The 26588-nt window shown below is 34.8% G+C and overlaps 1 protein-coding gene across 4 annotated transcripts in view; it reads right to left on the bottom strand.

Annotated features, from left to right (window-relative positions):
• The window catches only part of LOC143240134 (tyrosine-protein kinase JAK2-like), a 144190-nt gene extending 129177 nt beyond the window's left edge, over positions 1–15013 (bottom strand). For 2 of the 4 annotated variants that reach the window (XM_076482069.1, XM_076482097.1), the window contains exons 1-3: positions 14812–15013; positions 12232–12404; positions 31–336 (exon numbers count right to left, since the gene is read on the bottom strand). In XM_076482069.1, coding sequence (XP_076338184.1) covers positions 31–297 — 267 coding nt within the window. In that variant the 5' untranslated portion in view covers positions 298–336; positions 12232–12404; positions 14812–15013. Of the gene's footprint in view, positions 1–30; positions 337–8430; positions 8640–12231; positions 12405–14575; positions 14729–14811 lie in introns of those variants that run through there. The other 2 variants (XM_076482077.1, XM_076482087.1) reach the window with 2 other exon arrangements.
• Positions 15014–26588: the final 11575 nt, after the last annotated feature.

Raw genomic sequence — 26588 nt, 5'->3', positions numbered from 1 at the left:
CATTTAATAAACTCCAATTAAAATCACTACCTTTAACTGCTTGATGGATGGTGGCTTGAATCGTATTCTGAAATGAAATTTCCATTTCTTCCCCTTTGAAGTGTCAATTCTTTTTGATAAGCTTAACCACACTGCTTCCTGTGGACACCACAAGCTGAAAAGATGCCTTCCTACTGGCCCAATGTGACAAGCCTTAGCAGCATATATACACAAATCCTCAGCAATATAGATTTTGTCTCCAGGGAGTAATAAGGGATTTGTATGTGTATACACATAAATTTCAACTCCACTTTCCATGTCTATCAATCAGCAATAACCATCAGAAAGTATTTCAATCTGTAAAAATGCATAAAATAAAAAGAACTATTAAACTAAATAATACAGAAAATTACCGATAAATTTATTGTTTTTTTAATTAACCAAAGATGTGCATATGTACAGTGTTTGAAATAACAATTTTATTTTCCTCAAATAAAAATGCAGAAACTGCTGATTAACTTTGGGTATTGTCCAATTTGACAAAAAGTTCTTTGGCAATTTTTCTTATTACAATAATGCTTTAGCATAGTATAAATGGAATAGTATAGATATAATTTTAACACCTAAGAACAAAATAACTTCCCCAATGAAATATTTACTGCAGTTTAATCTACAGAGCATTAAACTTAAATGACCAAGTCAAATACATATAACCAAGTTATATATATATATATATATATATGAACAACACGTATGAGATACAAATCTACTTCATATATGATAAATCCTGCATACTTTTTCTTGCAGAAGCATTGCTCTCAAAAATTATTTCTCTGATCAGCCAAAGATATAAAAATATTAACAGTAGCTATTAAAAAGAAATATGCCAGCCATTAGGAAAAAATTAATGCAGGCTGTACAGGCATGTAAAGTGCTACAGACAACAAACTGTCGCAAAAGTGGCCATACTTACACAGTGGTCAAAATTTAACTGTCATCAACCAAATTTTATGAAGATACAAAGAGCATTGATGGAAAGCAAAATCTGAAGGGACATAATAAGAATTATCTCTTGTGAAGTAAGTTGCTACGTTAAATGGAGACACTGATCAAACATGAAAAATTCTTAAATATTCAATATAAACATATTCCTTGAAGAAAGAAAAAGGTAGCTGTAAGTAAAAAACCTTACTCACAAAGAGTGTAAGAGATAAGATTAAAGAAAAAAAACATAAATTTAAGAAATTTACATTGAGTGGTATGATGGGAGACTTAAAAACTTTAGTAGATCAAGAAGTTCGTGAAACAGGAAATTAGGACATGAAAAGGGATGCATGAGAAAAAGTTGGCTGAAAATGTAACAAATAACAACTAGGATTTCTTTAAATACACTAAAAGTAAAGAAATGTTACAATTGGGGTAACACCTTTAAGGAATGATAAAGAAAGACTCATATCTGATGATTATGAAATGGGTGGGTTATGAAATTTTGCTTTTTCTCCAATTTCTACCAATAAAGATTTAAACAATATTCCTCATCCGAAACAGTTACCTCAATGGAGAAAAAATTAAAAAAAACAATTATCACATTTATTCTGACCATGTTAAGAGAGATTTGGGAAGTACAGAATGATAAAGTTCTTGGGCCAGATAATATTTACCTAAAGGTTTAGGAAGAGGTTAAGGATTGGATATATGAGCCATTTAATACTGTTTTTTGCAAGTTCTTAAAGTATGTGAAAAGTTTTGGAAAGTCTGAAAAATGATGGTTTACAAAGTCATTTAACAAAGTTTATAATTTTACTGGATAGGTAACTAAGGGAAAATCATGCCTTACAAATCTTTTGATGTTCTTTAAAAACATTATTGCTTATACAGATGAGAGTAAGATGTAGATTTGGTATATCTGGATTTTCACAAAGCATTTGAAAAGGTGCCACATAAGAGCTTGTAAAGAAAGCATATTTCTCTAGGTGATGGGAATAATGTAGCAAGCTAGATAGAAGAGTAAGTGGATAAATGAAAACAGAGGGTTATTAGAAACTGAATTCAGTCAAATTGGATTAAACACATATGGGTCATCTGAATGCTCAGTTTAATACCTTTGCTCATTTTGATTTACATCAATGGTGTAGATGGAAGAGGTCAATAAATTACATAAATCTGCTAATGATATTAAGGTCTAGTGTGTTGCTGGATATGAGGATGATTTTGCCGCTTCACAAAAGGATTTAAATCATTTATTGAATTTGGTCAATAAATGGCAGAAGAGTTTTAACTATAATAAATGCAAGATAATGCATATGGGTTATAACAATTTGAATTATAAGTGCAATGTGCATAGGAATAATCTTAACAGTGTTATGAAAGAAAAGAATCTTAGTGTAATGGTTGATCAGTCTCTTATATCTTATGCCATCCAAACAGAAAATATTAACTCAAGATACAGTATCTCACCCCCTCTTAGAAACATTAGAATCCCACATTGAACTAGTGAAAAACTGATGAGAAGATGATGCCCCTTTAGTAAGTGCCCACAGGAAGAGCATGAAATGTGATAAGAATTTAAAAACAATACACTAGAAAAAGACTACACCACTTCCGAGTCAGGTATTTTCTTTGCCCTATAGTAATGTTACCAAAAGTGTTAAAGATTGGAACTTGGAAGAGTCCACAAACAATAAAGAAATAATTGGACTCCAATATAGAGCAGATAAGTTGCAACAGACTGTAAGTAGGAGTTTGACCTCAACCAGCACCTGGAATTGTACATCAGGTCCATGGTTGGAAGAGGGTCCTCTACCTTTCAAAAACAGGTACTGGCAGGAAAGAGGAGCTCCTGTACCAAAAACTTATTTCTGAATATTCATACCATCAACACAAACCAACATCAGATGCACTGGGAATTAACATCCAGTGGAAGGTAGGAAGACTGGCCTCACGTTTGGGGTTGCATCTCCAGTCCAAAACCTTGTAGCATTGGATATTCATTGTCCAGTCTGCAGTTCGAGGAGAGGGACAGCACTTACATGACTAGACCATCTCCAACTAACATCCACATGCCATTGACCAACATCTGGAGGACTGTAGGAAAAAGGATATCTCAGCATGAGGAGTAAACTTCTATATTTATGGCAGAGTGTAACATCCAGTACTTAACAGCACTTGGAACTGTATATCACATTCAAATAGTAAGGGAATCACATCACTGACACCCTCAAGAATGCCACTGCCATACTCATAAACAGAGTGGTTAGCAACTGGTAAGTGGCAAGGACTCCCAAGCTCTACAAGAAAAAGGAGAGAAAAAGTGCATCAGAGAATTTGGAGAACTAGATACAGTGCAATAGATGACCACAATACTTTACTTTGAAAAGCAGAGTGATCCCATTGACAGAGTTCATTATCCAATACCTGGAAATACATCAAACTGGACATCAGGTCCACAGCAGAAATAACTTCAAATGCCATGAATCATCACAGATTGGCAGTAAACTAAAAGATCACTCAAAACCTTGTGAAAATAATCATGAGCATGTTTTGCTTGTTGCATGAAATTGATTAACACCTGATGGACCAGAGCTATCACTTCACAGGTCAAGAATCATGGTTTCAACCCATTGGATGTGGTCACTAATTCCACTGTAATTTATTTAAACCACATGCAAAAAAAAACACATCTAATCAGAACCAAATGAGAAGTGAATAACACAAGCACAATTAGAGAAGGCATCAGTTACGATAGGCATTATGTTACACTCCCACTGATGGAAAGTTGCTACATGATCACTTGCATGTTAGTATGCAGTAATAAATTGGAGTAACAAAGCCAGTGGCAAGCAAAAACTTGCACTGATAGATAACAGTGAAAGACAAGAAAGCTTTCTGTAAGCAGTGGCAAAATATTGTATCAGAATTCTTTTCTCTTATACATAGAAGAGTTAAAGGTGATCTAATTGAGGTGTTTAAGATTGTTAAGAGAATTGATAGTGTTGAATAACTTATTTTTTCATACTTAATGGCAAGAACAATAGGAGTATGTGACACAACTAGAAGTTTCGGTAAGGTAGGTATAACCTTCATCTAACAAAGTTTTACCTTTATAATAGGGTTGGTGGGGCTTTTGAAAGTAGTGCCCTCAGATGGTGCAAAAACATTAAATTTAAGTGATTTTAAGAGAAAGACTGGTAACTATTTGAATGCTAAATGAACATTTCATACTTTGTAAATATATGATGTTAAGAGGACCAAGAGATTACCATTCTGTTTATTTTTAAAATGTGCAGTAATCTCCAACTGATCTTGTGTAAATCATATAATGAGAATGTGTTTTAATTTCACTGATAATGGTAATAATATTTTTTACTTATACATATTAGCACTGAAATTAGAAATAAATATGTAGCCAGGCAGTAAATTAATTCAGCAAATAATCATTTCTGTCACTGGAAAATTTTGCTGTCACCTACTATACTAAGTTTATCCAGTTTCTTGACAGTTTTCTTTGGTTTTTATTTGATAGATATAATAATAAAAAAACCTTGCATATATACAACCACTGTAGCTTAAGAAGTCGTATCTATTTACCCAATGTACACAGACAGTCCAGTAGGCCAAGCTCACACTGGAGAACTATTAATTACTATAATTCTGAATTTATTTTTATATTTTAGTAATGATGAAAAGTATGTTGTACACAAAAAAATCAGATATTTTAACTTTATTGGCACAAGTATCATTTACTACTCATGGTATAAGGTTTTAATGCCTTATATTCAAACTTTTATTATACTACTTTTTATGTTAATGTTAAACCAATCAGTATAGCATAAAATCTTAGCTAAATTCTATATTTCAGTAGTATTTAGATATATTTTTTCTAAGTATCTTCTCTATTATATTCACAACCCCTCCAAAAAATATAATATTAAATATAAATTACTCACTACAAAATTGTCATTGCTTAAACGAGCCATAATTTTTATAGCCGTCACTTTTGTTTGATTACACAGATATCAAACAGAAAAACAGAACCATCCTGCAATACATAATAATCACATCCTCTTTTCCAGGATTTATTAATTGTTCTCTTTCTTGTTTAGTCACATATATGTATTACCTAGAATTAAAAAAAATTCAAGGTTTTCATCCATCAAATGACATATTGTATAACATCGTATTCTGAACACAGAAGCATCAATTTCACTCAGAGTACAAGATTCATTCCCATGGGAAAGTTAAGGGTTAGCTTGAATGAACTTGTGACAGTTCTTGCCCCACAGTTAGAAAGCCAGAAAAATTTAGAAACTTAGGGGAAGTAGTGTGCTTTTTGCATGTTTTTCATCTATATTCTTTGGTGCATTATTTAATTACACAAAATTATTTAGTGCATTATTATCATTAATATAAAAAGTACAGTTAAGTGTTATCAACAACTGACAGCAAGAGAAGAGAAGATTGGGTTAGTGCATTTTTTTCATTTATATTCTTTATTTATTATTATAAAAGTAACTAAAATGTAAAAATATGGATCTTTTTAGGTTAATTAAGATTATATTAGGTAAAATAAATAATATAAAAATGTTTCACTAGAAGCTCACAGTGATTTGTAGGTAATGTAATGTACAGAAAATAACAGATAAAATATACCATTCAAAATGTATTTAGGAGGTTTTAGGAATTACACGTGAAATTTAATATTTTTGAGATAAAGAAACATTTTTTAATCTTAATACGAAAATTACTTTGCACACAGACTATTCAAAACAAATACATAATATATTCATGAACAAACTGTTATTCCAGTTTATTCAAAATACTTCACAAAAAAAATGATTTATTTTTTAACATGAGAAAGACTTCTAATGTTAACTGAAAGACTGCAAAATATTGGCAAAGATATACACACCATATTGAATGTTATGAATATTAAATCTATGAACTTTAAAACAAGTACAAAGAGGTCGCATGGTAAGTTAAATTGAGAAATCAAGGAATATGGTACTTAGCTATGTCCTCTTGTCTTTTCTGTTGAATGTAAATAATAAAAGTTACACCTACATTTTTTATACTAATGATACCAGTATATTAACTAACTTTTATCTAATTAAATAATGTACCTAAGAAAACAGAATAATAGCATGCACAATGTAAATAAAGTCCTACAACTATCACAATTTATCTGTCTTTCTAACTAAGTAATAAAAATCATTAAAAAGTTTAAAAAGGTGAACACTGCAAGAGAAATTTCAAACTGGAAGTGAAATGGACAATACTCCATACAGTATACAATGTAATATATGATTTAATAGATTAAAACTTTAGTTTTCTAATGGTTATTAATAATATAGTATAAAATGTCAGAGCAAACTTCCAGCAATTTGTGAAAATTTGAAAAACTGATGCGACAGGTGGACATACCAAGCATGTGTGATTTTATAGTTTACGACACTGCAAACAAATAAGATTGAAGACTATAAATATTATGCTTTACCTTTGTAATATTTATACTCTAATGATTAACTTACATTCAGTTCTGTACTTTCAGAGGGATGGTACATAAATCAAAGAGGAAATATCTAGAGAACAAATTTCACAGTTTTCATACTGGGGTAGATTGAGGATTTTTTAAAACATTCCTCTTGAGCTAAAGTCCTTAAAACATATATAAATATTAAAATTTGATTTAATAACTACCTTGTCATACCAGGTTTAATATACCATGATACTAAAATTGTTCAATTAAATTTTGAATGCAACTCTGTAAAATGTCATCACATACACACACTTACCTACCTGTTACAAAGGAGTCAAAATACTTTACAAAGCTTCTCAATCTAAACTCTACATGAAAAGCTTTGAAACTCTGTAGAATTTGACATACCTGTTAAAAGAGATTTAAGCCTCTCTTTACAGAATTTGTCACTTTGACAAATCTTGTAAACACCATGAAAGTACATATTCCATAATTTTTAATGAACTAAGTGTATCTTTGCAAAATTTAGCAGGCTTACAGTAATATTACACATCTTTTGAAAACAAAAAAAATTCAGACTTTTTTAATTAACTACTTTTACTAAAATCTTTATGAATTTATAGAATCAAAGTCTGGCTCATCTGAGTACAAAGATAATTTTCATTTTCAGATTGAAATTAACACTTTCCTAGTCTGAGAATGTATTTCCAAAAGGTACTTCTCTTCACAAAATAAACAGCTTTATCTCTCATACACCTGCTTACAAAATTTGTATCCCACTACACGAGCTGACTCCCACCTAAAATTCATATATACAACATGAACTGCACTAGTGAATGGTGACAATAACTGACAATATCTCTCCAACAACAAGAGAGCAAAATGACCTCCATGCAGAGTAATTCCCCTTAACTTTTTCAGCATAGGTTGATCCCTTGGACCAACCTCTTAACTATCTTGTGCTTGTTATAGTTTTATAACTTTTTAATTAGTACAAGTAGATTCATGAAATTAGATTATTATTCAACATTACAATCTTTTCATATATAAAATATCAGACATTTTTAAGACTTAAGATTTGTTAAGCAATATTTCCCTTGTCTTTTTTGTTTTCACATGCTGCCTATCAAACTTCCAAAATAATTTTCATTTTAAGATTAAAAATACTTTTATGCATCAAAACATTTTCATATTCCACACGCAAAATCCTTTTAATGTCCAAATAGTTATAACATGTTTCTTAAGAAAAAAACCTTTATATATTATTTATTATTTTTGCTAATAAATCTCTGTATGGGTTTGATTGATTTGACAGATCTTGTAACCACCATTAAAAAAATTAAGAAATAAATATAAACTGTGCCTTTTTTGTTGTAGAACAATTATAAGTTATAATGTAAAAACATAAATGTTCATACCAAATAGTTTAAATCTCATAACATTATAAATGTATAAATACTTCATTTAGTTCTATTATATTTAATCTCAGCTGTGCCTGGCAAACAAAAACAGAAGTTACAATGATGCAGTGAACATGCACTCATATTACCACATAGAATAATATAAAACTGACCTTTAGTCTTTACCAAATGATCTGTCTTGGCAATGTTTTATCAGACTAGTATTTTATTTAACACAGTTGCATTGCAATTATTATACATTATATATGCAAACAAGTTCTTAAACCTTTCTTTAAACATATAACAGTAAAAAAAAAAAATGCAAACAAATATCTTTTCTAGTTGACCTTTGTATTCAGTTGCTGATTGTCTTAGCTTACTAAGCCTTGAAAAATTGTGAACAGAAGGACTTAAATAATTTTTATTACTTTTAATAAATACATTTCAGCAACCAAAAAAATCATAAATTGCTGAATCAATACCATAGACTTCCATTGAAATTTATCAGTGTAGTATCTAAGCTGTATTTGAGTCTAAAAAATATGAAATTTCTAACAGATTAAAGATTCAACTCACCTGCATGAAATTTATCTTGAAAGAAAGATATGATGCCATAACATTTCAAGGGGGCTGACAAAGCCACCAGGAGACATTCTGATCTTTTGATTGGTTCTCCAGATAATATATGCAAAGTGCATGAAAACGACTGTTTCTAAAAGCAGAGAGAGTTGAGCAGGGCCAAATGAATTTGATTCAGTACGTCAGCAATATCTCAGCAAATAATTCTAGCAATAAAAAACAACAGAAGGTTCATATTTTATATCCTAGCTTGTCAGTATCAGTAATCTGAGTTCCTAATTTGTACAAAACTGTAGACTGTATTTTGATATCACAAACATCTAATTTGAACCAGTGCTGCATTCAACATACCATATGACTCAAAAAAATTGATGTTTAGGTACATTTTTTTAATATTTACTTTTAAATTAAGAACTTAAATAATGTGCAATGTGAAAATCTGAATTATCATTTATAGTTTGATGACAAATTTAATGATATAAATTCACAAAATAGTTCAATAAAATTTTGAATGTGAGTCAACAAATGTGATGAAATGGTCTTTGATCCATTACACGTCTGGAAAGGGTTAAACACCTGAAATCAAAATTGCTTCATTATTAGATGAGACAAAAACAGTACACCTAAAGTGGGGAGGTCAGGCATAAATGTGTAATAAAAAAATGTTAACTTCTGTGATGATATCTCATTCTTCACACAAAATTGTTAGAATCCCATACTCAAATTGTGAGGGACAAGTCAAAAATTAAACTTAAATAAGCTCACTTCAGAAAGTGCCCAAAGAGAAAGTCTATGAAGTTTGACAGCAGATGGCAGGGCCTTCATAAGGGCACACACATGTGAAGACCACATCTCATCTCAACTAGACTGTACTCTTTGTCTGAGACGTAAGGGAGAGAGATAAATGAGCCCCAAGTGTCACAGGAATGCACAGAATGAGAACATGACCATCCAAGACTTTTCCCACAAGCATTTAGTGAGTCAACAGGAGTAGTGCAGTTAAGGCACAATAAGATCATATGGGGTGAGCTCATCTTGACTTAACTAAACAGACTTGGGCTGCAGACCAAAAGTACACTAGCTGCTTGGGGGAGACTTACAATACACTACTCTACTTCTCACCATGTGTGTTCATCCCAAACATCAAGAATCTCTCCAAGGTTCACCACCCCAGTTGCTAAGAACTATTAAGTGGAAATGATTTCCAATGCTCCTTGAAGGGTAAGAAGAAAGAATTCACATTGTAGAGACCCAGAGAAGTTCTTCGATCCCCCAACAGATGCCTGCAAGACAAGAAAGGTCTTTACTGAAGAAAGTACAATGGGTGGGGTAAATAAACCCCATATTTAAAAGCTATCAAGTGCAATCCTAAAAAGCACATGCAGTCTGTTTGGCACTGGCTTTTTCATGATAGTCCATGTAATAGTACAGTGTGTACTTGGCAATTAAATTATTTTGATTACCACAAGGATACCTGTCCTGGTCTTGCTGAACACCTCATCTGGACAGTGAGCACTAGTAGAGCCAGTGCAAATGAGTTGATGGCTTTCAGTTAATTCTGACCTAATGCAAGTATTGGGAAATAAGAATACCTGGGGAAGTAATGCCACAAACCTGGCAGAATCCCGTTAGACAAAAAGAAAGTTGGTTGGTTGGTTGTTTTAGTGTTTTATGGCACAAAGCAGCTAGGCTATCTGCACCAAACATCCAGTAAAAAGGTAAAAGTAAATTCAGTAAAATTCATAAAAGATATTAAGGTAAAACAAAACAAAGTTAAAAAATAAATAAATAAATAAGATAAAACCAATGTTTACATCTAGTCTACAACATCAAGAGAAAAACTACAGTGATTCAAGTTGTAAAGGACTTTCTGTAGCATGATTGTAATAATCATAACTCACCAGGAAGACTAACATGTAAGTACAAAAACCACCGTCAGTCACCTGGAGTTGGCCTTTCCAGTCCTGGTTTTGAGTTACTTAATGTTACGGTCAGTTTCTAATTTCAAATTTTACTAAATGAACTGTGATTTTCAAAAGGGAGCCACATTAAAAAGGTGTAAAGTATATATTAAAAAACTTAAATGGCATTAAAAAGATTAATGGCCTTTAAAAAACTAAAAGCTCTACCAAGGTGGACAGTGTCACCATCACCAATAACACTGTCTAACATTATGGACAAACCTTGGGACAGAACATGCTTAAAATGGTGCTGTTGTTGTGAATCATAATGATGACAAGAAAATAAAATGTGGCTTATTGTGATCTGAGTGTTACACAAACTACAGACTGGTGCATCAGTTCCAGATAAAACAAAATGATGAGTTAAAAAACTGTGACCAATGCATAGTATAGTTAAAACAACTTCCTCTTTCTGATCCTTCCAGGAACAAGATGGCCACAGTCCAATATAAGGTTTTATTTGAAAAAGCTTGTTTTTGCATTGCTCACTCCAAGTCAACTACCAACTGGCACGGTGCCAAGCCTTAAATACAGGACCATAGTCCATGTATGGGACAAGCACAGCGGTGATAGTGCCAGAGCAGATAGACTTAGCTGCAGTGTTGGTGAGCTCATTCCTGCAAATACCAACATGGCCCCGTATCCAGAAAAACTGGATAGAAGTAGATGTTAAAGAGAAATGGGCCAGTCGGTTTTGAATTTTGGCAAGAACAGGATGTGAACCAACATGAAGCAATTCCAGAGCCAGCAGAGAACTAAGCAAGTCAGTATAAATCGTGCAGTTCGAGTACTGCTTAGCTTCTATGTGATCCAGGGCAAGAGAAATAGCATACAGTTCAGCAGTGAACACAGAAGCTGTAGAGAGGATTCTGCATGCACCCACCGAACCACAACAAACAATGGCAGAGCCCACTGAGTCACCTGATTTCAAACCATCTGTATAAATAGGAAAGGAAGAATGGTTCAAAAGATGTTCAGCAAATAGGAGACAGTATTTCCAATTAGGAGTGCCTACTTTTCTCAGATGACTTAAATATAGTTTGCAATTGGGGACTGTAAGAAGCCAAGTTTGTGAATGCATTAAAGGAATAAGTGGTTTCAAAGAAGTCAGAGTCTCAAAAAAGTGATAGAACCTCACATGCAGGAGGAAAATGAAAAGTGACCAGACATTCCATAGCTTGCAAGCAAAGAGGTGAAGGCTGAACCCAACCAAGATGAAAGAAAAAATTCCCAGTTGCACTAGATACCATTTAGGCATGAGAAAAGACTTGGAAAGCATAAAAAATCATTCCAACTGAGCAGCTTCCTGCAGAAGAAAGGATCTGTAAGAGAAGGACAATTCCCGAGAACATCTATTTCAGCTCCGTGACATTGAAGCACATCCAAACAAAGAAGTAGACTATCATTCACTTTCTTGTAATATTTGTTCTACAAAAGTTTCTGCAATCATGGCCTATATTTCTTTCATATATTAACTACCATCAGATGAACAAAATAGTAATTTGCTTTATGAAGCTTCATCATGAGAATCTGTTGTCTGCAATTGTTTCCCTTTCACCATGACATAAATATGTCAAAACCATTCAACATCAACCAACTGTTTTAGCTTTGATCAAAATGGTATTTATATGCTTCTGTGCAGGTGTCAAATACAAGTTTGCTAGTGATCTGCATGCTCTGTGGGTCAGTTTAATACCTAAATTTTATAAAGATATGTGAAGACATTTTTTCCCATGTTTTTTTATATATGAAAATCAATAAACTTATATACTATTTTCAGTTCATACCATAGCCAAAGAAAGTCACTGAACCAAAATACATGAAATAACAACTTTACCTTTTTTTTGATATGGTGCATCAATGTCTAACCAGTTGCATTTTCCTCTGTATTATGAATTTTCTTTACACTTAAAACTCACATTTCTTCAGCTGTAATAAGAATGGCACAATAAATAATGAAATTTAGAATGATCTTAAGCTGTCATGGCACTCTGTGTATTCTTCATGTACCTAAATTTAAGATAAAACAAGATAAAAATCAGAATATTGTCAACTTATTTTGCAAAATAAATTTTTGATAAATATAACTATCTTTAGAGATTTGAAACTATTAAGGAATGAATAAGAAAAATAAAAAGTATCATCCCCTGTAACATTTTATTTTTGTTATCATAATATGGTACACATTGACTTTCAATAACTTAGTTATGTAACATTATAACCAAACTTCAGTATTCCTTACATAAATATAAGAAATTTCCACTACAATAAAGTATGCTGGAGTATGCAGTATTAACAATGTATTCTTAAAACGACCTTAATGAAAATCAAACTTAAAAATAACAATTTATTGGGTAATACAAAATTTTATTATTACAGCTTTACCCAATAAATTCTAAACCCAATTGTGAATAAATAAAAATAAAATACAGTCTAAACAAATAATATTAGTTTCACTGCAATGACAATACTAAATTTTCAACTTACAGATATAGCCTAATAAAAGATTCAAATAATCTCTATTGTCTAATTTAGTCAGTGTTACCCAACTTGTTTTGCTTTTGGAAATGCAAATTCAGATGTTGTTTTTATTGTTTTAAAGTGGAGATATAGAATTGATTTACATTTCAATTACATAAAAACAACTTGTAATTTGAACCAAAAGGTCTTGTCACATTGTGCATTAGAAATGCTGATATATTACACATGATTAAAATTTCCTTTGTTCACAACTCAGAATTCTATGCAAGTGCAACCTAGGAATACATTAATGATACTGCTAACAGAATAGTCAATAAATTAGTCACACTTGCTAATCAATGTTAATGTTTTGAATCACTGGGCAAGTAAGTGGCATTTAATAAATCTAAATACAAGATTATCCATATGGGCTACCTTAATTTAAACTATAACCACTATCTTAATGGAAATCACTCAGCAGCTATGAAAGAAAAGAACCATGCAGTTTTGGTCAGTCAGTCTCTCAAGCCTTCAAGGCAGTGTTTTACTGTCGGTAGGAAACAAACACGAATTTGTGTTACATCTGCAGAAATAATGAACATAAAACAAATCAGTTTATAGTTATGGCAGATCTCTAGTTAAGCCTTATTTGTAGTACAGTGTTTGGTTTTTCACACTTTAAGAAAGACATTCAGTTGTTAGGAATGGCATAAAAAAAAAGAGCTTCCACATTTCCTTAAGGTCCTTAAAATTACTTTTGATTGAAAAAGAAAGTGTTGTAGGGGATCTGATTGAAGTGTTCAAATTACATAGAGTAGATGTAAAACTGATAGATTATTTTATTATTAAATGGAATAGTGGTAAGACATAGGAACATAGATTTATGATATAGTAAGGTAAAATTTATCAAGAAATTAAGTAATTTGATTTTTCAAACAGGGTGGTTAGTCTTTGGAATCAACTGTCTAATGAATACTTGAGAAGTTGAGGCTACACAGAAGCAAATAAGTGTTTGATAAAGCTTACAGGGCTGCCAAAGTGAGCTAAGGAGCCCATTATCATTCTTCAAATCATATATATTGTGTTCAATGTTAAACATTTCAATTCTAGTACAAATTCAGATTTGAAAAGGTAAAAAGAAAATAACAGTATGAACTTTAATTATTGTTATGTTACATTGTGAAGACCCATAAATACATATTTTCTCACCATGTAAAAAAAATATATATATATATATATATATATGCATCAAATGCTCATTTGGAATTGCAGTCTTATGTTTCAATATTCATGCCTAGTTTGAATTCAAAATTTTGATAGCCAATAGCAGCAACACAAATGAAACCTGAAATAGACACAAAACCAAGCTAGATTATCACAATCAATCTTTAACTTAAGTTGTACCATACTAAAGAGTGAAGTGGATGGTACATATTTACTAATGTTAAATAATAGTAATATAGATAAAAAGACACTACTTAAACTAATTTAGAATGCAGGGCCTATGTGACATACCAAACAGGCATCATCTACAACCAACGTTACAAGTTGTGCAAGCTCTGCCCGTAACTTTAATAACAGTATTTCTAGTTTGCAATAAAAAATCTAATAGTATTAATAATAAGTAATTCTAATAGTACTAGTAATGTTTATTTTTAGTTTAAACGATACACCTTTGTCCTTAATTCCCGTGCAGGACTAGTGGTAGCATCAATACTTACTGACTTTAACAAAATTAGTGTTATTTGTATTAGTTCAATTTTACTATTCAGGATACTTTTTTTTGTCTTGATAATAATATCGCGACTATATTCTACATTGATATCAGTATTGTTAGGCCTAATATATTTATAAAAAGTAGCCGCATCTTACGTATGTACAAAAAAAAAAAAAGGTATTATTTATATGTAAATCTGTACGAAATACCAATGGTGGATAAAGCTTAAAAGTAACTTACGACTTCAATTTTATTGTTGTCTATGGCTTGGAACTAAGTCGATTTTTTATTTTACAAAAAGCAAAAGAATCTGATTCACGAATGCAGCAGAAATTCGAAAAGGTTGTCATTGCCCACATTACCGCAACCTCACGAAATATATATAAATAATATATATATATATATTAATTAGATCTTAATTTCATTTCTGACATCAATAATGTTGGATAAAGTCTCGTGATAACTTTATTTGAACTTAATTGAAGATTACTAAACAAATATTTTACATTTATCACAAGTTTAGTTCGGGGTGAATATAAAACACAAGACTGAGGAGGTATGAAATGTATGTATATAATTCATATATGTTTTCTCAAAATCGTTAGCGGATAGGAGTTTTGTTTTTATAATTTTCCTTTTATTCTGGTACTAAGCGGTTTTGGCTTGAAAACGTTGTCTAGAAATCCGTCGAAATAGTTCAGGAATATTTACTTTCTTGACTATTCACTAAAGTAGATGATATCAAATCAACCGAGAGGGTGTTGCATTAATATATAACACATTGCATTCATACACCAAGCATCCTTATTAAAAGGATGAACAATGATGGCCAGGTGGAAGATGTATATATATCACAGCTGACGAATGTTGTAAGAAAACTATCTGACATGTAGTGGTACAATCGTAAAGAGAGAGTATAAAATGTTTTTTGCAAGATTGGAACCGACATTTTCTTTCAGTTCTGCTAGTTTTTCTTATTAAGTTTTGTTGGCAGAGATTCATCTTGAGAGATAAAAAGTTGAAAATATATTTATTATCCAATTTAATAATTATTAAAGTACAAAGCACGCATGCATATTTGTTTTCGTGCCTTTAATAAAACTTGTTTTCAATTTTCATCAAATGCATTCAATCTGTTTGTTTCTCACACAGCTTTACATTCAGCGAAGTTTTCGAATTCGGATTACTTTGTTAATTTCCTGTTCAATCATTTGCCTATCATTAGGTGGATCTGTCAGTACTTGTGAGGAAATTAGTTTTTCTGAAAATGTCAAATGTAGATAGAAAGAAGAATTCTGATGCTGTGATGACAATATTTACTGCAGGGTTTTCTGTTTTGTTAACGTGCTTACTAGCCATGCCTTGTTTCTTGAACACAAAAGTAAAATTAATTATTTTAATTTGAGAATGTCTTATTCCCAAATTAAATTTAAGCATGACCACAAAAATAATGTTCTATCAAATATGTGTTCAATCTAGAATAAATCTTCTCCTTAATAAATAACTTTGCACACGCTGTGAAGGTCTGCAATGGTTATAGGCACAATAAGCGAAATGGAAATGACTGAAAGCAAGTATTTGACTATCAACACGTTTAATATTATTGGTCGTGATCATACAAACAATGAAGAAAAGGCAACTAAATGACTTGTTGACTAAATATTTTGATTTATTTGACGAAAAATATCTAATAAGCTTATCTCGAGCACTAATGAGCTCCCCAGTGCTCATACATGCAGAAGTGAAATATCTACGTGTTATGTTGTTTGGAGAGATGGAACTTCTATCAAACTAATTAAGATAATTGTGGAGAGAGATTAACCATTGTAGGGCCAACAATTTGTGACCAACTTGCTAAAGATAACGTCACTATTGTCTTCTTTCACGAAAGCTAAATGCACTTTGAATGTAATCAAGTGAATGATATATTTATCTAGCATTTCAACAACTAAAGCCTGATTTAGCGGATTCTCCAGCACTATCCTATCTATAGTAATAAAATTAGTTTCTGCTAAGCAATGACACTACCAGTAATATTAGAATATGAGCACTATTTTTTCAGTTGCAGGAAGGTATAAAACATGTAATTATGTGTGTTAGTTTCATGGTTAATACTTCTGAATGCTGATACTGTACAATGAAGAAAAACTGCTTGTAAATGTAGTTTTCATAAAACATTATTACCACTACTTGAATCATAGAATATTTACTATCTGGGTAGGCCATGATTCATTGAAGTAGATAATGAATTTCAAAAATCTGGAAGAGATATCATGTTGGACTAAAACATGGTAAAAATATGACTTTTTCGTGGTGTATCATATGGATCTGTAAAGGTAAGTGTAGATAAGTTATTCTATTACATGGTGAGATCTTTTCCTATTTGAGGAACGTTCTGATCTTGACATTGTTTGAGAGTCGAAAATATTACAATGATAAGCCACAAAGTAGAAGATTCCACTGGTCGAAGAATGCCAAGATTAACAGTTCTGAAGCTTTGGAAATAGCTTTGCTGTGTAGCAAGGTGAAGTCTACCTTCATTAAAAGAGGATCAAAGCAGGAATGCAGATAACTTGTGAGCACATGTATGATTAGCTACAAGATCGGGAAGGTCAATCATGGTTCTACAACTATGTTGTAATTAGTGGCTTCTAGAAACTTTGTGTAACACAAAAGTGGGCACCAACATCTGATGGTAGATTTTTATTCACATTTAAGTCAAAATGTTCAGTATCATGTATGTCACCAAGACACAAATAAAATGTTTATGAAAGACTTCACTCCAACAGAAAATTAAGTGACTGCAAGAGGTAATCAATACATACTCATGACCAACTCTTTTATGAAGCAGTCCAAGTATTATCCATTAGTTTATACATCAGCACTATTCATTACTGATGTGTTAGTGAAAAACTGGATTGCATGGTTGAGTGCCAGGCAACATCATATGGACCAGTTAGCTAGTTTCAACACTCATTTGCTTTTTTGAGTTAGGTAAAGCTCTAAGTGTGGGGTAAACATGCAATGATATATAATATAGAAATCCAAACAGATGCTTCAAACGTCTGTTGATCTTTACAGAAATTATTGGGATAAACATTTCCCCTATGTAATAATGGTTGTTGTTGTTGTATTTTGAATTTCACGCAAAGCTACTCGAGAGCTATCTGCACTAGCCATCCCTAATTTAGCAGTGTAAGACCAGAGGGAAGGAAGCTAGTCATCACCATCCACTGCCAACTCTTGGGCTACTCTTTTACCAACGAATAGTGGGATTGACCGTCACATTATAACGCCCCCACGGCTGAAAAGGCGGGCATGTTTGGTGCGACCGGGATTCGGACCCGCAACCCTCGGATTACGAGTCGAACGCTTTAACACGCTTGGCCATGCCGGGCCTTGTAATAATGGAGTATGCAGAAATGGAACAGAGATCTACAAGCTGTTCTTCAAATATATTCACATTCAGATGTGATATATTCCTCTTTATTTATATAATGTATAATCCTCCCATCATGGAAAAATGCCTCATACTGTTATCAGGGGTGATTGAGGTTTATGATTGTCGATGCACACACATTTGCCCAACAACAACTAATAATGGATGCTCAGTGATAGAACTATTACAATCAGACTGTAAAATAATGAGTATTTAAGTGTGACGATTAGGTCTGAGTGTATTATGAGCTAACAGCGTTAAAGAAGCTAGTGTTTGGCAGGACTGATCCATATCCGACACTATGACAACTTGGTCCACTAACATGCAAGTTACAGCAGGTACAACGCATGCAAATGTGCGTGAAACACACTGATAAGGTACTTCCTTATGTAACAGATGAATTTTTGGTACATTGGTTTTGCCACGAGCTTGACGATGACATCAGTGAGTTAGAGGAGTACGAGAATTCCATATTAGCTCATATCAACCTTTCTGGGTGGGAAGGAGAGAATAGCTGAGAACAACCTATCTGGTGGTCGACAATAGCCCAGATGAAGAGTTACAATAGGTGGAAGTGAAAGATAGTTACAAGTTGCCACTATCGACCATCCAATTGATATGGATGGAAATTGATTTATTATAGTTAGAATGATTGGTTGGCCAAGAAGTCATCAATTGAAAGCGTTTTACAACCTTTCCTTTCCAAGAACATTTTCGTGGCGTTTCTGATGAAGCATTTCTTTCCACCACTTGCTTAGCCACACTCGCTTTCCAAGGTATCAGCAAATTTTTGTAAATTAGATATACATCACATATCAAATCAAAATTACTTGTTTTACGATAACTGGAACAGTTGTTGATCTGCACGACCACTAACTGAAATAACACGGTGATTAGTCTTTTTCAATGTATTAAGTAATACACAACATGTATGATTTTGTTTCATTTGATTATAAGGTTAGAACAGTCATTAGGGTGAGTGATAATAATTGAAAGGCATTTGCATTTTGAGCTATAAATGCAAGATGTATGCACAAACATGTTGAATTATCATTCAGTCAGTTAGTTGATTAAAAAATGAATGGCTAGAATGGTATTGCAATTCTTGTTTCCGAAGCACAGGGTAGAAACATAAAATATACGTTTATATTACACTGTATGGTTACTACTTGTTTAACAGAAGCTGGAATAAGCGATGTGAATACATATATTACCTAGTACATCAACAGCTTGCATTAATTTTTGCTACCAACGTGGCTTATACCTTGATCCTGAGCTTTATCTTAATGATATTTTTCTTCCTATGGTTTCTTTTACTATAAACGTACGTTTAGTTCTAACATTAAGCATCCTTGTGCCAAGAGTATAAGGACAATGAACATCATCCTTGTCCTCTCATTCACATCTTGGGAATGAAAAAATGTTTCATGATCCAAGGTGACCCATTGGTTTCTGGTTATGCCAGAACTCTACGTTGAAAATGTTGGACCATAATTTTGGATTCTGCACAGAAGCCCTCTGCACTTCATCAGTCCAGAATCTATACACTGAGTTCCATGAACCTCCTGTTTACTACTGACAATCGCAACTGCCTTTGCAAATCTTAACAAGCTTATCCTTATCACAGCATCCAACCTGGGTCACGTCTTCCTTTTTTGGAATAAATGGTCTGCCATTCCATCTTTTGTTATTTGTATCCAGGCACAACTGAATGAATTGGAATGGGGTCTATCATTTGACAATGTTGCTGAGTCTGACAGTAGTCTACCTCTTCCTGTGACTTTTATTTGAATTATCTGAAGAACATAGGTACTCCTAGTTGGAGGTGTCATCTTCTCTTTGCTGAACATCTTTCAAAACAATCTTCTGTTCCCATTTTGTGGGCTCTGCCATAGTTTGTTATAGCTTGGTGCTTGTCTCCAGAACCCCCTCTACAGTTTATGTGTTCACTGCCGAGTTGTATGCGATTTTGCTTGCATTGGATCATACAGAAACTAAGCAGTTCGCCAATTAGCGTACTCTTAGCTCTGTATTGGCCCTAGAATCACTTAATGTAAATTGTCATCTCGTTCTCTTAGACATTCAGGAATGACTGGTCCAGTTTTCTTTGGCACATGTTTTATATAGTGTTTTTTTTCGGATACTTGGTCATGTCTGCTCTGGCGTTGTTACAACCATGCCTATCCCATATATGGTTTGTTTGTTTGTTTGTTTTGGAATTTCGCACAAAGCTACTTGAGGGCTATCTGTGCTAGCCGTCCCTAATTTAGCAGTGTAAGACTAGAGGAAAGGCAGCTAGTCATCACCACCCACCACCGCCAACGCTTGGGCTACTCTTTTACCAACGAATAGTGGGATTAACCGTCACATTATAACGCCCCCACGGCTGGAAGGGCGAGCATGTTTGGTGCGACCGGGATTCGAACCCGCGACCCTCAGATTACGAGTCGAACGCCTTAACCCACCTGGCCATGCCGGGCCTAAAATAAAAGTAGAATTATTAACATTTGTAAAAAGAATTAAGGTAAAACAAAACAGTTTATTTTTTGAATTAAGAACATAACTAGTGTTAAATCTAATTTTTATATCTAGTTTACAGCAGTAAGAGAGAAAGTACAGTAATACCAGTTGTAAAGGACTTCCTGTAGCAAAATTTTAATAATCATAACTCGCCAGGATGACAAATGAGTAAGTTCAAACATCTGCGTTAGTCACCTAAAGTTGACAATTCCAGTCCTGGTTTCGAGTTATTTGACGTTACGGTCATTTCCTAATTCCAAATCGAACTAGTTGTACTTTAATTCTTAAAAGGGTATCACATTAAAAAAAAGGTCTAATTTATAAATTAAAAACTTAACATTTCTAAGGTCGACAGTGCCACCATCGCCAATGACACTATCTAACGTTATAGATAGACCTTGAAACAAAACATGTTTAATACGCTGCCGTCGTTGAGAGTCGTAACGACAAGACAGTAAAATGTGGCTTATTGTGACCTCAGTGTCACATAAATAACACATTGATGCATCAGTCCCAGATAAACGAAAACGATTAATTAAAATACTGTGACCAATTCATAGTCTTGTTAGGGCAACTTCCTCTTTCCAATCCTTACAGAAGCAAAGTCCAATAGAGGGTTTTATTCGGAAAAGCTTGTTCTTCCGTTGCCAACTGGCATGGAGTCCAGCCTTGAATATAGGACCACAGCCCATGTATGTAACAAGCACAGCAGTAATAATGCCAGAGCAGACAGATTCAGCTTCAATGTCGGCGAGCTCGTCCCGCAAATACCAACACGCCATTGGTATCCAGAAAAACAAGATAGAAGTAAATGTTAAAGAGAAATTGACGAGTCGCTTTTGAATATCAACGAGAACAGGGTGAGAACTAACGTGAAGCGACTCCAAGGCCAGTAGAGAACGAAGCGAATAAATATAAATAATGTAGTTTGAGTACTGCTTAGCTTTCATGTGATCCAGGGCAAGAGAAATGGCATATAATCCGGCAGTGAACACAAAAACTGTATAGGGGATTCTGTGCACAACCATCAAACCATGACAGAGCCCACACAGTCACTTGATTTCGAACCATCTGTATAAATAGGAATGGAAGAATGGTTCGAAAGATGTTCAGCAAATAACAGACAGTATTTCCAATCCCAAGTGTCTGCTTTTCTCAGATGATTTAAAGATAGGTCACATTTGGGGACTGTAAGAAGCTATGGTGGAATGGGCTGACCAGTGAATACAGCAATGTTGTCCAAGGACAGACCCAATTCATCCAACTGCGCCTGGATACGAAGGCCAAAAGGAGCAATGGCAGATTGTCTGTTCTGAAAACGTATGGCCCACAGACGAAAATACAACCCCAGGTGGGATGCTCTGGTAAGGAACGAAGTTTCAAAGCATATGGTAAGAACAGTTGCAAACGGCAGAGGTGCAAAGAAGGTTCATGGGGCTCTGTGTATAAGCTCTGAACTGTGGAGGTGCAGAAAGTCCCGGTGCAGAGTCGAAGTCCTTGATGATAAATGGGGTCCAGTATCTTTAAGGCTGAGGTCCTGGCAGAGTCATAGACCAGTGATCCATAGTCTAGTTTCGATCAAATAAGAGCACAATATATCTTTAGCAAAGAACATTGATCTGCTCCACAAGTGGTGTAAGAGAAGACATGGAGAACGTTCACTGCTCTTGTACATTTGACTTGTAGCTGCTTAATGTGTGGAATAAAGATCAGCTTATGATAAAAGATAAGCCCCAAGAACTTTGTCTCAGGGACGACAGGCAGCGCAACTTCACCTGCATGGAGTTCAGGATCAGGGTGAATACCCCATTGTCAGCAAAAGTGCATATAAACAGTTTTAGAGAGAGAGAACCCTCTGCTGTGGTCCACTTCATTAAACGATTGACAGCAGTCTGTAGCTGCCACCTACTATACCTCATGTTCGACATAGATCCATTTTGCAACAGTAAGAAGGAGTTGTTAAGTGATGGCATTAATCTTCATACTGAAAAGTGTAACATTCAAAATATATACTTGAAGGGCTCCACGTTCCTGTAGAAAAGAATGGGAAAGTGTCGAATCCAGATGCACTTGGAATTGCTTCTCCATTAATTTGTTAATGAAAATGGGCAAATGACCACATAACCCATATCAATGGAAGTCTTGCAAAATGCCACACCTCCATGTAATATCATAAGCCTTCTCATGGTCAAAGAATATTGATACAAGATGTTTGAAAAGGGCTTCTCTGACTGATATTTCAAGTCGAATAAGGTGGTCTATGGTGGAGTTCTGTCGTCGAAACCCACACTGGGTGGGCGAGAGAAGGTCTTTTGATTCAAGAATCCAAACAAGACGAGCATTAACCATCCTCTCTAAGGTCTTCCAGAGACAGCTTGTCAAAGTAATTGGATGGTAATTTGTTTCTTTTGAATGTTACGCAAAGCTATTCCAGGGCTATCAGCATTAGCTGACCCTAATTTAGCAGTGTAAAATTAGGGGAAGGCAGCTAATCATTACCACCCACTGCCAACTCTTGGGCTACTCTTTTACCAACGAATAGTGAGATTGACCGTCACACTATAACACCCCATGGTTAAAAGGGCGAGCATGTTTGGTGTGACGGGCATTCAAACCCGTGACCCTCAGATTACGAGTCAAACGCCTTAATCCACTTGGCCATGCTAGGCCAGATGGTAGTTTGAAGGAATCTTGAGATCTTTCCCAACTGTAGAGAAAGTTACGACAATAGCCTGGCATCAGTCATGATGAAAACATTCTCTTGCCAGATCTGGTTAAAACAATCAGAAGAATAGCAAAAGAAGCAGGAGACAGATGGCATAGCATCTCATGGTGTACATCACCAGACCTCTGACTGATGTACTGCCAGACCGATGAAGGTCCAATTGGAGATTCACCAGTGAAAAGGGGTGATTATGGTCATAGAGACAATCAGTTCAAAATAAAAGAAGTGATTGCTCTGCCCGAGTCTTGATGACAGTGGAGAATGAAGCAGGAGTGCTTGATACCTGATAAAAGTATTCACCTGGAGTATTGGTGATGTTCCGGGTATCAGCTACTTCCTGGCCATCAGAGAGCAAGATCGAGAGGGGGACAGAATTATATTGCCCACTGACCTTCCAAATCTTGTCCCATATGATTTTGGAACTGGTGGTAGAAGATATGCTGGTTGTGAACTTAATCCAAGATTCCTTCTGGCTTTGACGTCTTACCCATCGAGCATGTGCACGGGCCTGCTGGAAAGCAATGTGGTTCGAGAGTGTGCGATACCTGTGAAAAGTATCCCAGACCCGTTTTTGTGCCTTCCATGCCATGTGGGAGGCAGGATTCCATCATGGACGAGGGTATCATGGAGAATGAGTTGAGGTTTTGGGAATACATTGAGCACCTGCTTGTATAATACAGTCAATCACTGCTGCCACACATTAACCATGGCCATTCTATCTCAAAATGATAGGAAAATTATCACTGCTCCATGAGTTACTGTTGACTTTCCATAAAAAAGTGGGAGAATAGTGAAGGGGAACAGAATGAGAGATCAAAAGCAGTAAAAGACTAACTCGTTACATGAAAATAAGCATAAGAATTAGTATTGAAAAGAGAAAGGTTGTGATCTGAGACATATGTTCAATGAAACGACCCCTCCCATCAATATCAGCACCACTCCAGAGGGGATGATGTCCAATAAAGTCCGCCAGGATTAAAAAGGGAGACGGCAACTCTTCAATGAGAGCATAAAGGTCTGATTGATCATAGGTCTCTCCAGGCGACAGGTTGAGAGAAAAAAACAGTGATGGTATGACCCAAGGAAACACGGATGGCTACAGCTTCCAAGGGTGTGTGGAGTGGCAAAGACAGGGCGGGCACATGCTGATCAACCAACAGTGCCACCCCTCCATGCACTTTTCCATCACTCAGCCTGTCATTTCTGTACAAAGAAAACCACTGAAAGGTGACTGTATCGGCAGGTTTCAGAAATGTTTCCTGTAAGGAAAGACATACAGAATGGTAGGAAGCAATCAGTGTTTTGATGTCATCCAGATTAGAACGTAAACCTCGACAGTTCCATTGTATCAAGGTGGCCATTTCTATTTATGTGTAAATGAATTGGGTGGAGAGCCCTTCTGTTTTTGACCATGTCTTTCTTCATTATTCAAGGGCAGGTCTTCTTTAAGGTCAACTGGGCAGGTCTTTGCTGTTGGAGGAGGATTCCAGCGACTGAGGACGTGAATGAATGATTGTTTTGCATCGTGGGGTGAGAGAACATGAACCCAAGGAAATGCCCGTACTGAGAACCAAAGGAAGTGGATCTTCGGTTTTGTTGAAATGAATGTTAGGGGCAGAGATGGATATTGATATTGATTCATCAACTTTTTTAACCATGGAGGTCAAAATAATCTTTATATGGTTTGAGAACCATATAAATTTGGAGGCATGTAGAGATCCGTCTGCACTCCCACTGTAGTAGTGGAAAGAAGATGAAATGGTGGACAGCAACTTTCGATCCAAGTAATGTTTTGAATCACCCTCAAATGCAGCACCTCCTTTTCTTCCAACCACTTATGGCAAGAACAAAAGTGGGATGAATGAGAGCCATTATAATTAGTGCAATTAGGGTCTGTTTCACACTCATAGGCATCATGGTCCTTGTCACCACAATGAGCACACATCGAGGAACCACAACATGATGTCTTCAAGTGACTGAACCGCCAACACTGAAAACATCTGAGAGGGTTTGTAATGTATGGCCGTACCTTGCAATTACGATAACGTGCCATTGAGGGTAGCACGTGGAAGTTGTAATGTAAATGTTAAAATGATAACATTGGTTGGCATCATAATTACATCTTTGCGAGTGAAGATTCGCCTCACTGCAGACACTCCTTGGGTGGAGAAACCAGCAAGAATCTCCACCCTGAGGATGTTCTTCAAATCCTTCTCAACAATAACTCCTCGTGGCAAATTCAGAGTAACGTGGGACGTAACCTCAATGGGTATATCTCCAATTGCCTTTAAATGTATGAGGAGTTTACTATGTTTGGATGTGGATGTTTCCACCAATATGTCACCAGAGCAAAGCTTCTTTACTGACTTTGGAGAGCCAGTAAGTCCCTTTAGTTCCTTCTGAATTAAAAAGGGAGACATTTGCCCTAAAGGTTTGTCTGAAAGTGAATGCAATTTAAGAAAATGAGGTACAACAGGTGGTACAAATAGTGAGGATTGCTGCTCAGAATCTTCAAGACAGGGTCATTTACCTATAGACCGTTTTTTTCACTATTTTATTAAGATTTTTATTTGGATAATTCATAATAAAAAAAAAGAATGTTTTGATGCCCACTGACCCCACTCACCATGGAGCCCTATGAGGGGATGCACTACAATGCCAAACAAGGACACTGCAGCAATGACAGGGTTTCATGAGCACTATACTCAAACACCAGCATCAGATACAATGTCCACAACACCAGTTGAGAACATTCAACACAGGTACTTGGTTGATCCTAGACCAAATGAATCAGCCAGTTGACCATAGGAAGACACCCCAAGGCAGCCCATCTCCAGGAATTCAAAGCCAAAGTGGTGTGTTTAGGTTGGACCCTTCAACTGCTAGAATCCTCTCCTCCCCTTCACAGGTCACCATGCACGGCAAACATGTGGGTGGATGTTTAGATCCCAGAGGAGCTTATCTGAAAGAACAGAACCTTGCTTGGGAAGTCCCCTCACCATGTACAGGAATCCACACTGAGGGAACACATATAGGAATTTAGAAAATTTTATGCTTATACAATATTTATACTTATTATGAAATATATAAATATACAAATAACTAATCTACACATTTATGTACGAACAGATGAATATTTATTCCACCCTTCAAAGGTTTGGGAGCACAATTAATTTTTGAAACAATTAACATCTAGGTTCACATATATTCATGATGATGATCAGCAAATTGTGTGTATAGATGTTTAGCTATAGTTAAAAGAATATAGGCAGTGAAATGTTCTTAGTCAAGAAGAAACCATAATAAAGGCAAATAAATAGTCACTCAACAAAG

This window comes from Tachypleus tridentatus, chromosome 2 (genome assembly GCF_004210375.1).
Source record: "Tachypleus tridentatus isolate NWPU-2018 chromosome 2, ASM421037v1, whole genome shotgun sequence".
Taxonomy (NCBI): Eukaryota; Metazoa; Arthropoda; class Merostomata; order Xiphosura; family Limulidae; genus Tachypleus; species Tachypleus tridentatus.
The sequence above is the reverse complement of the archived record's forward strand: the minus strand, read 5'-3'. Positions and strand labels throughout refer to the sequence as shown.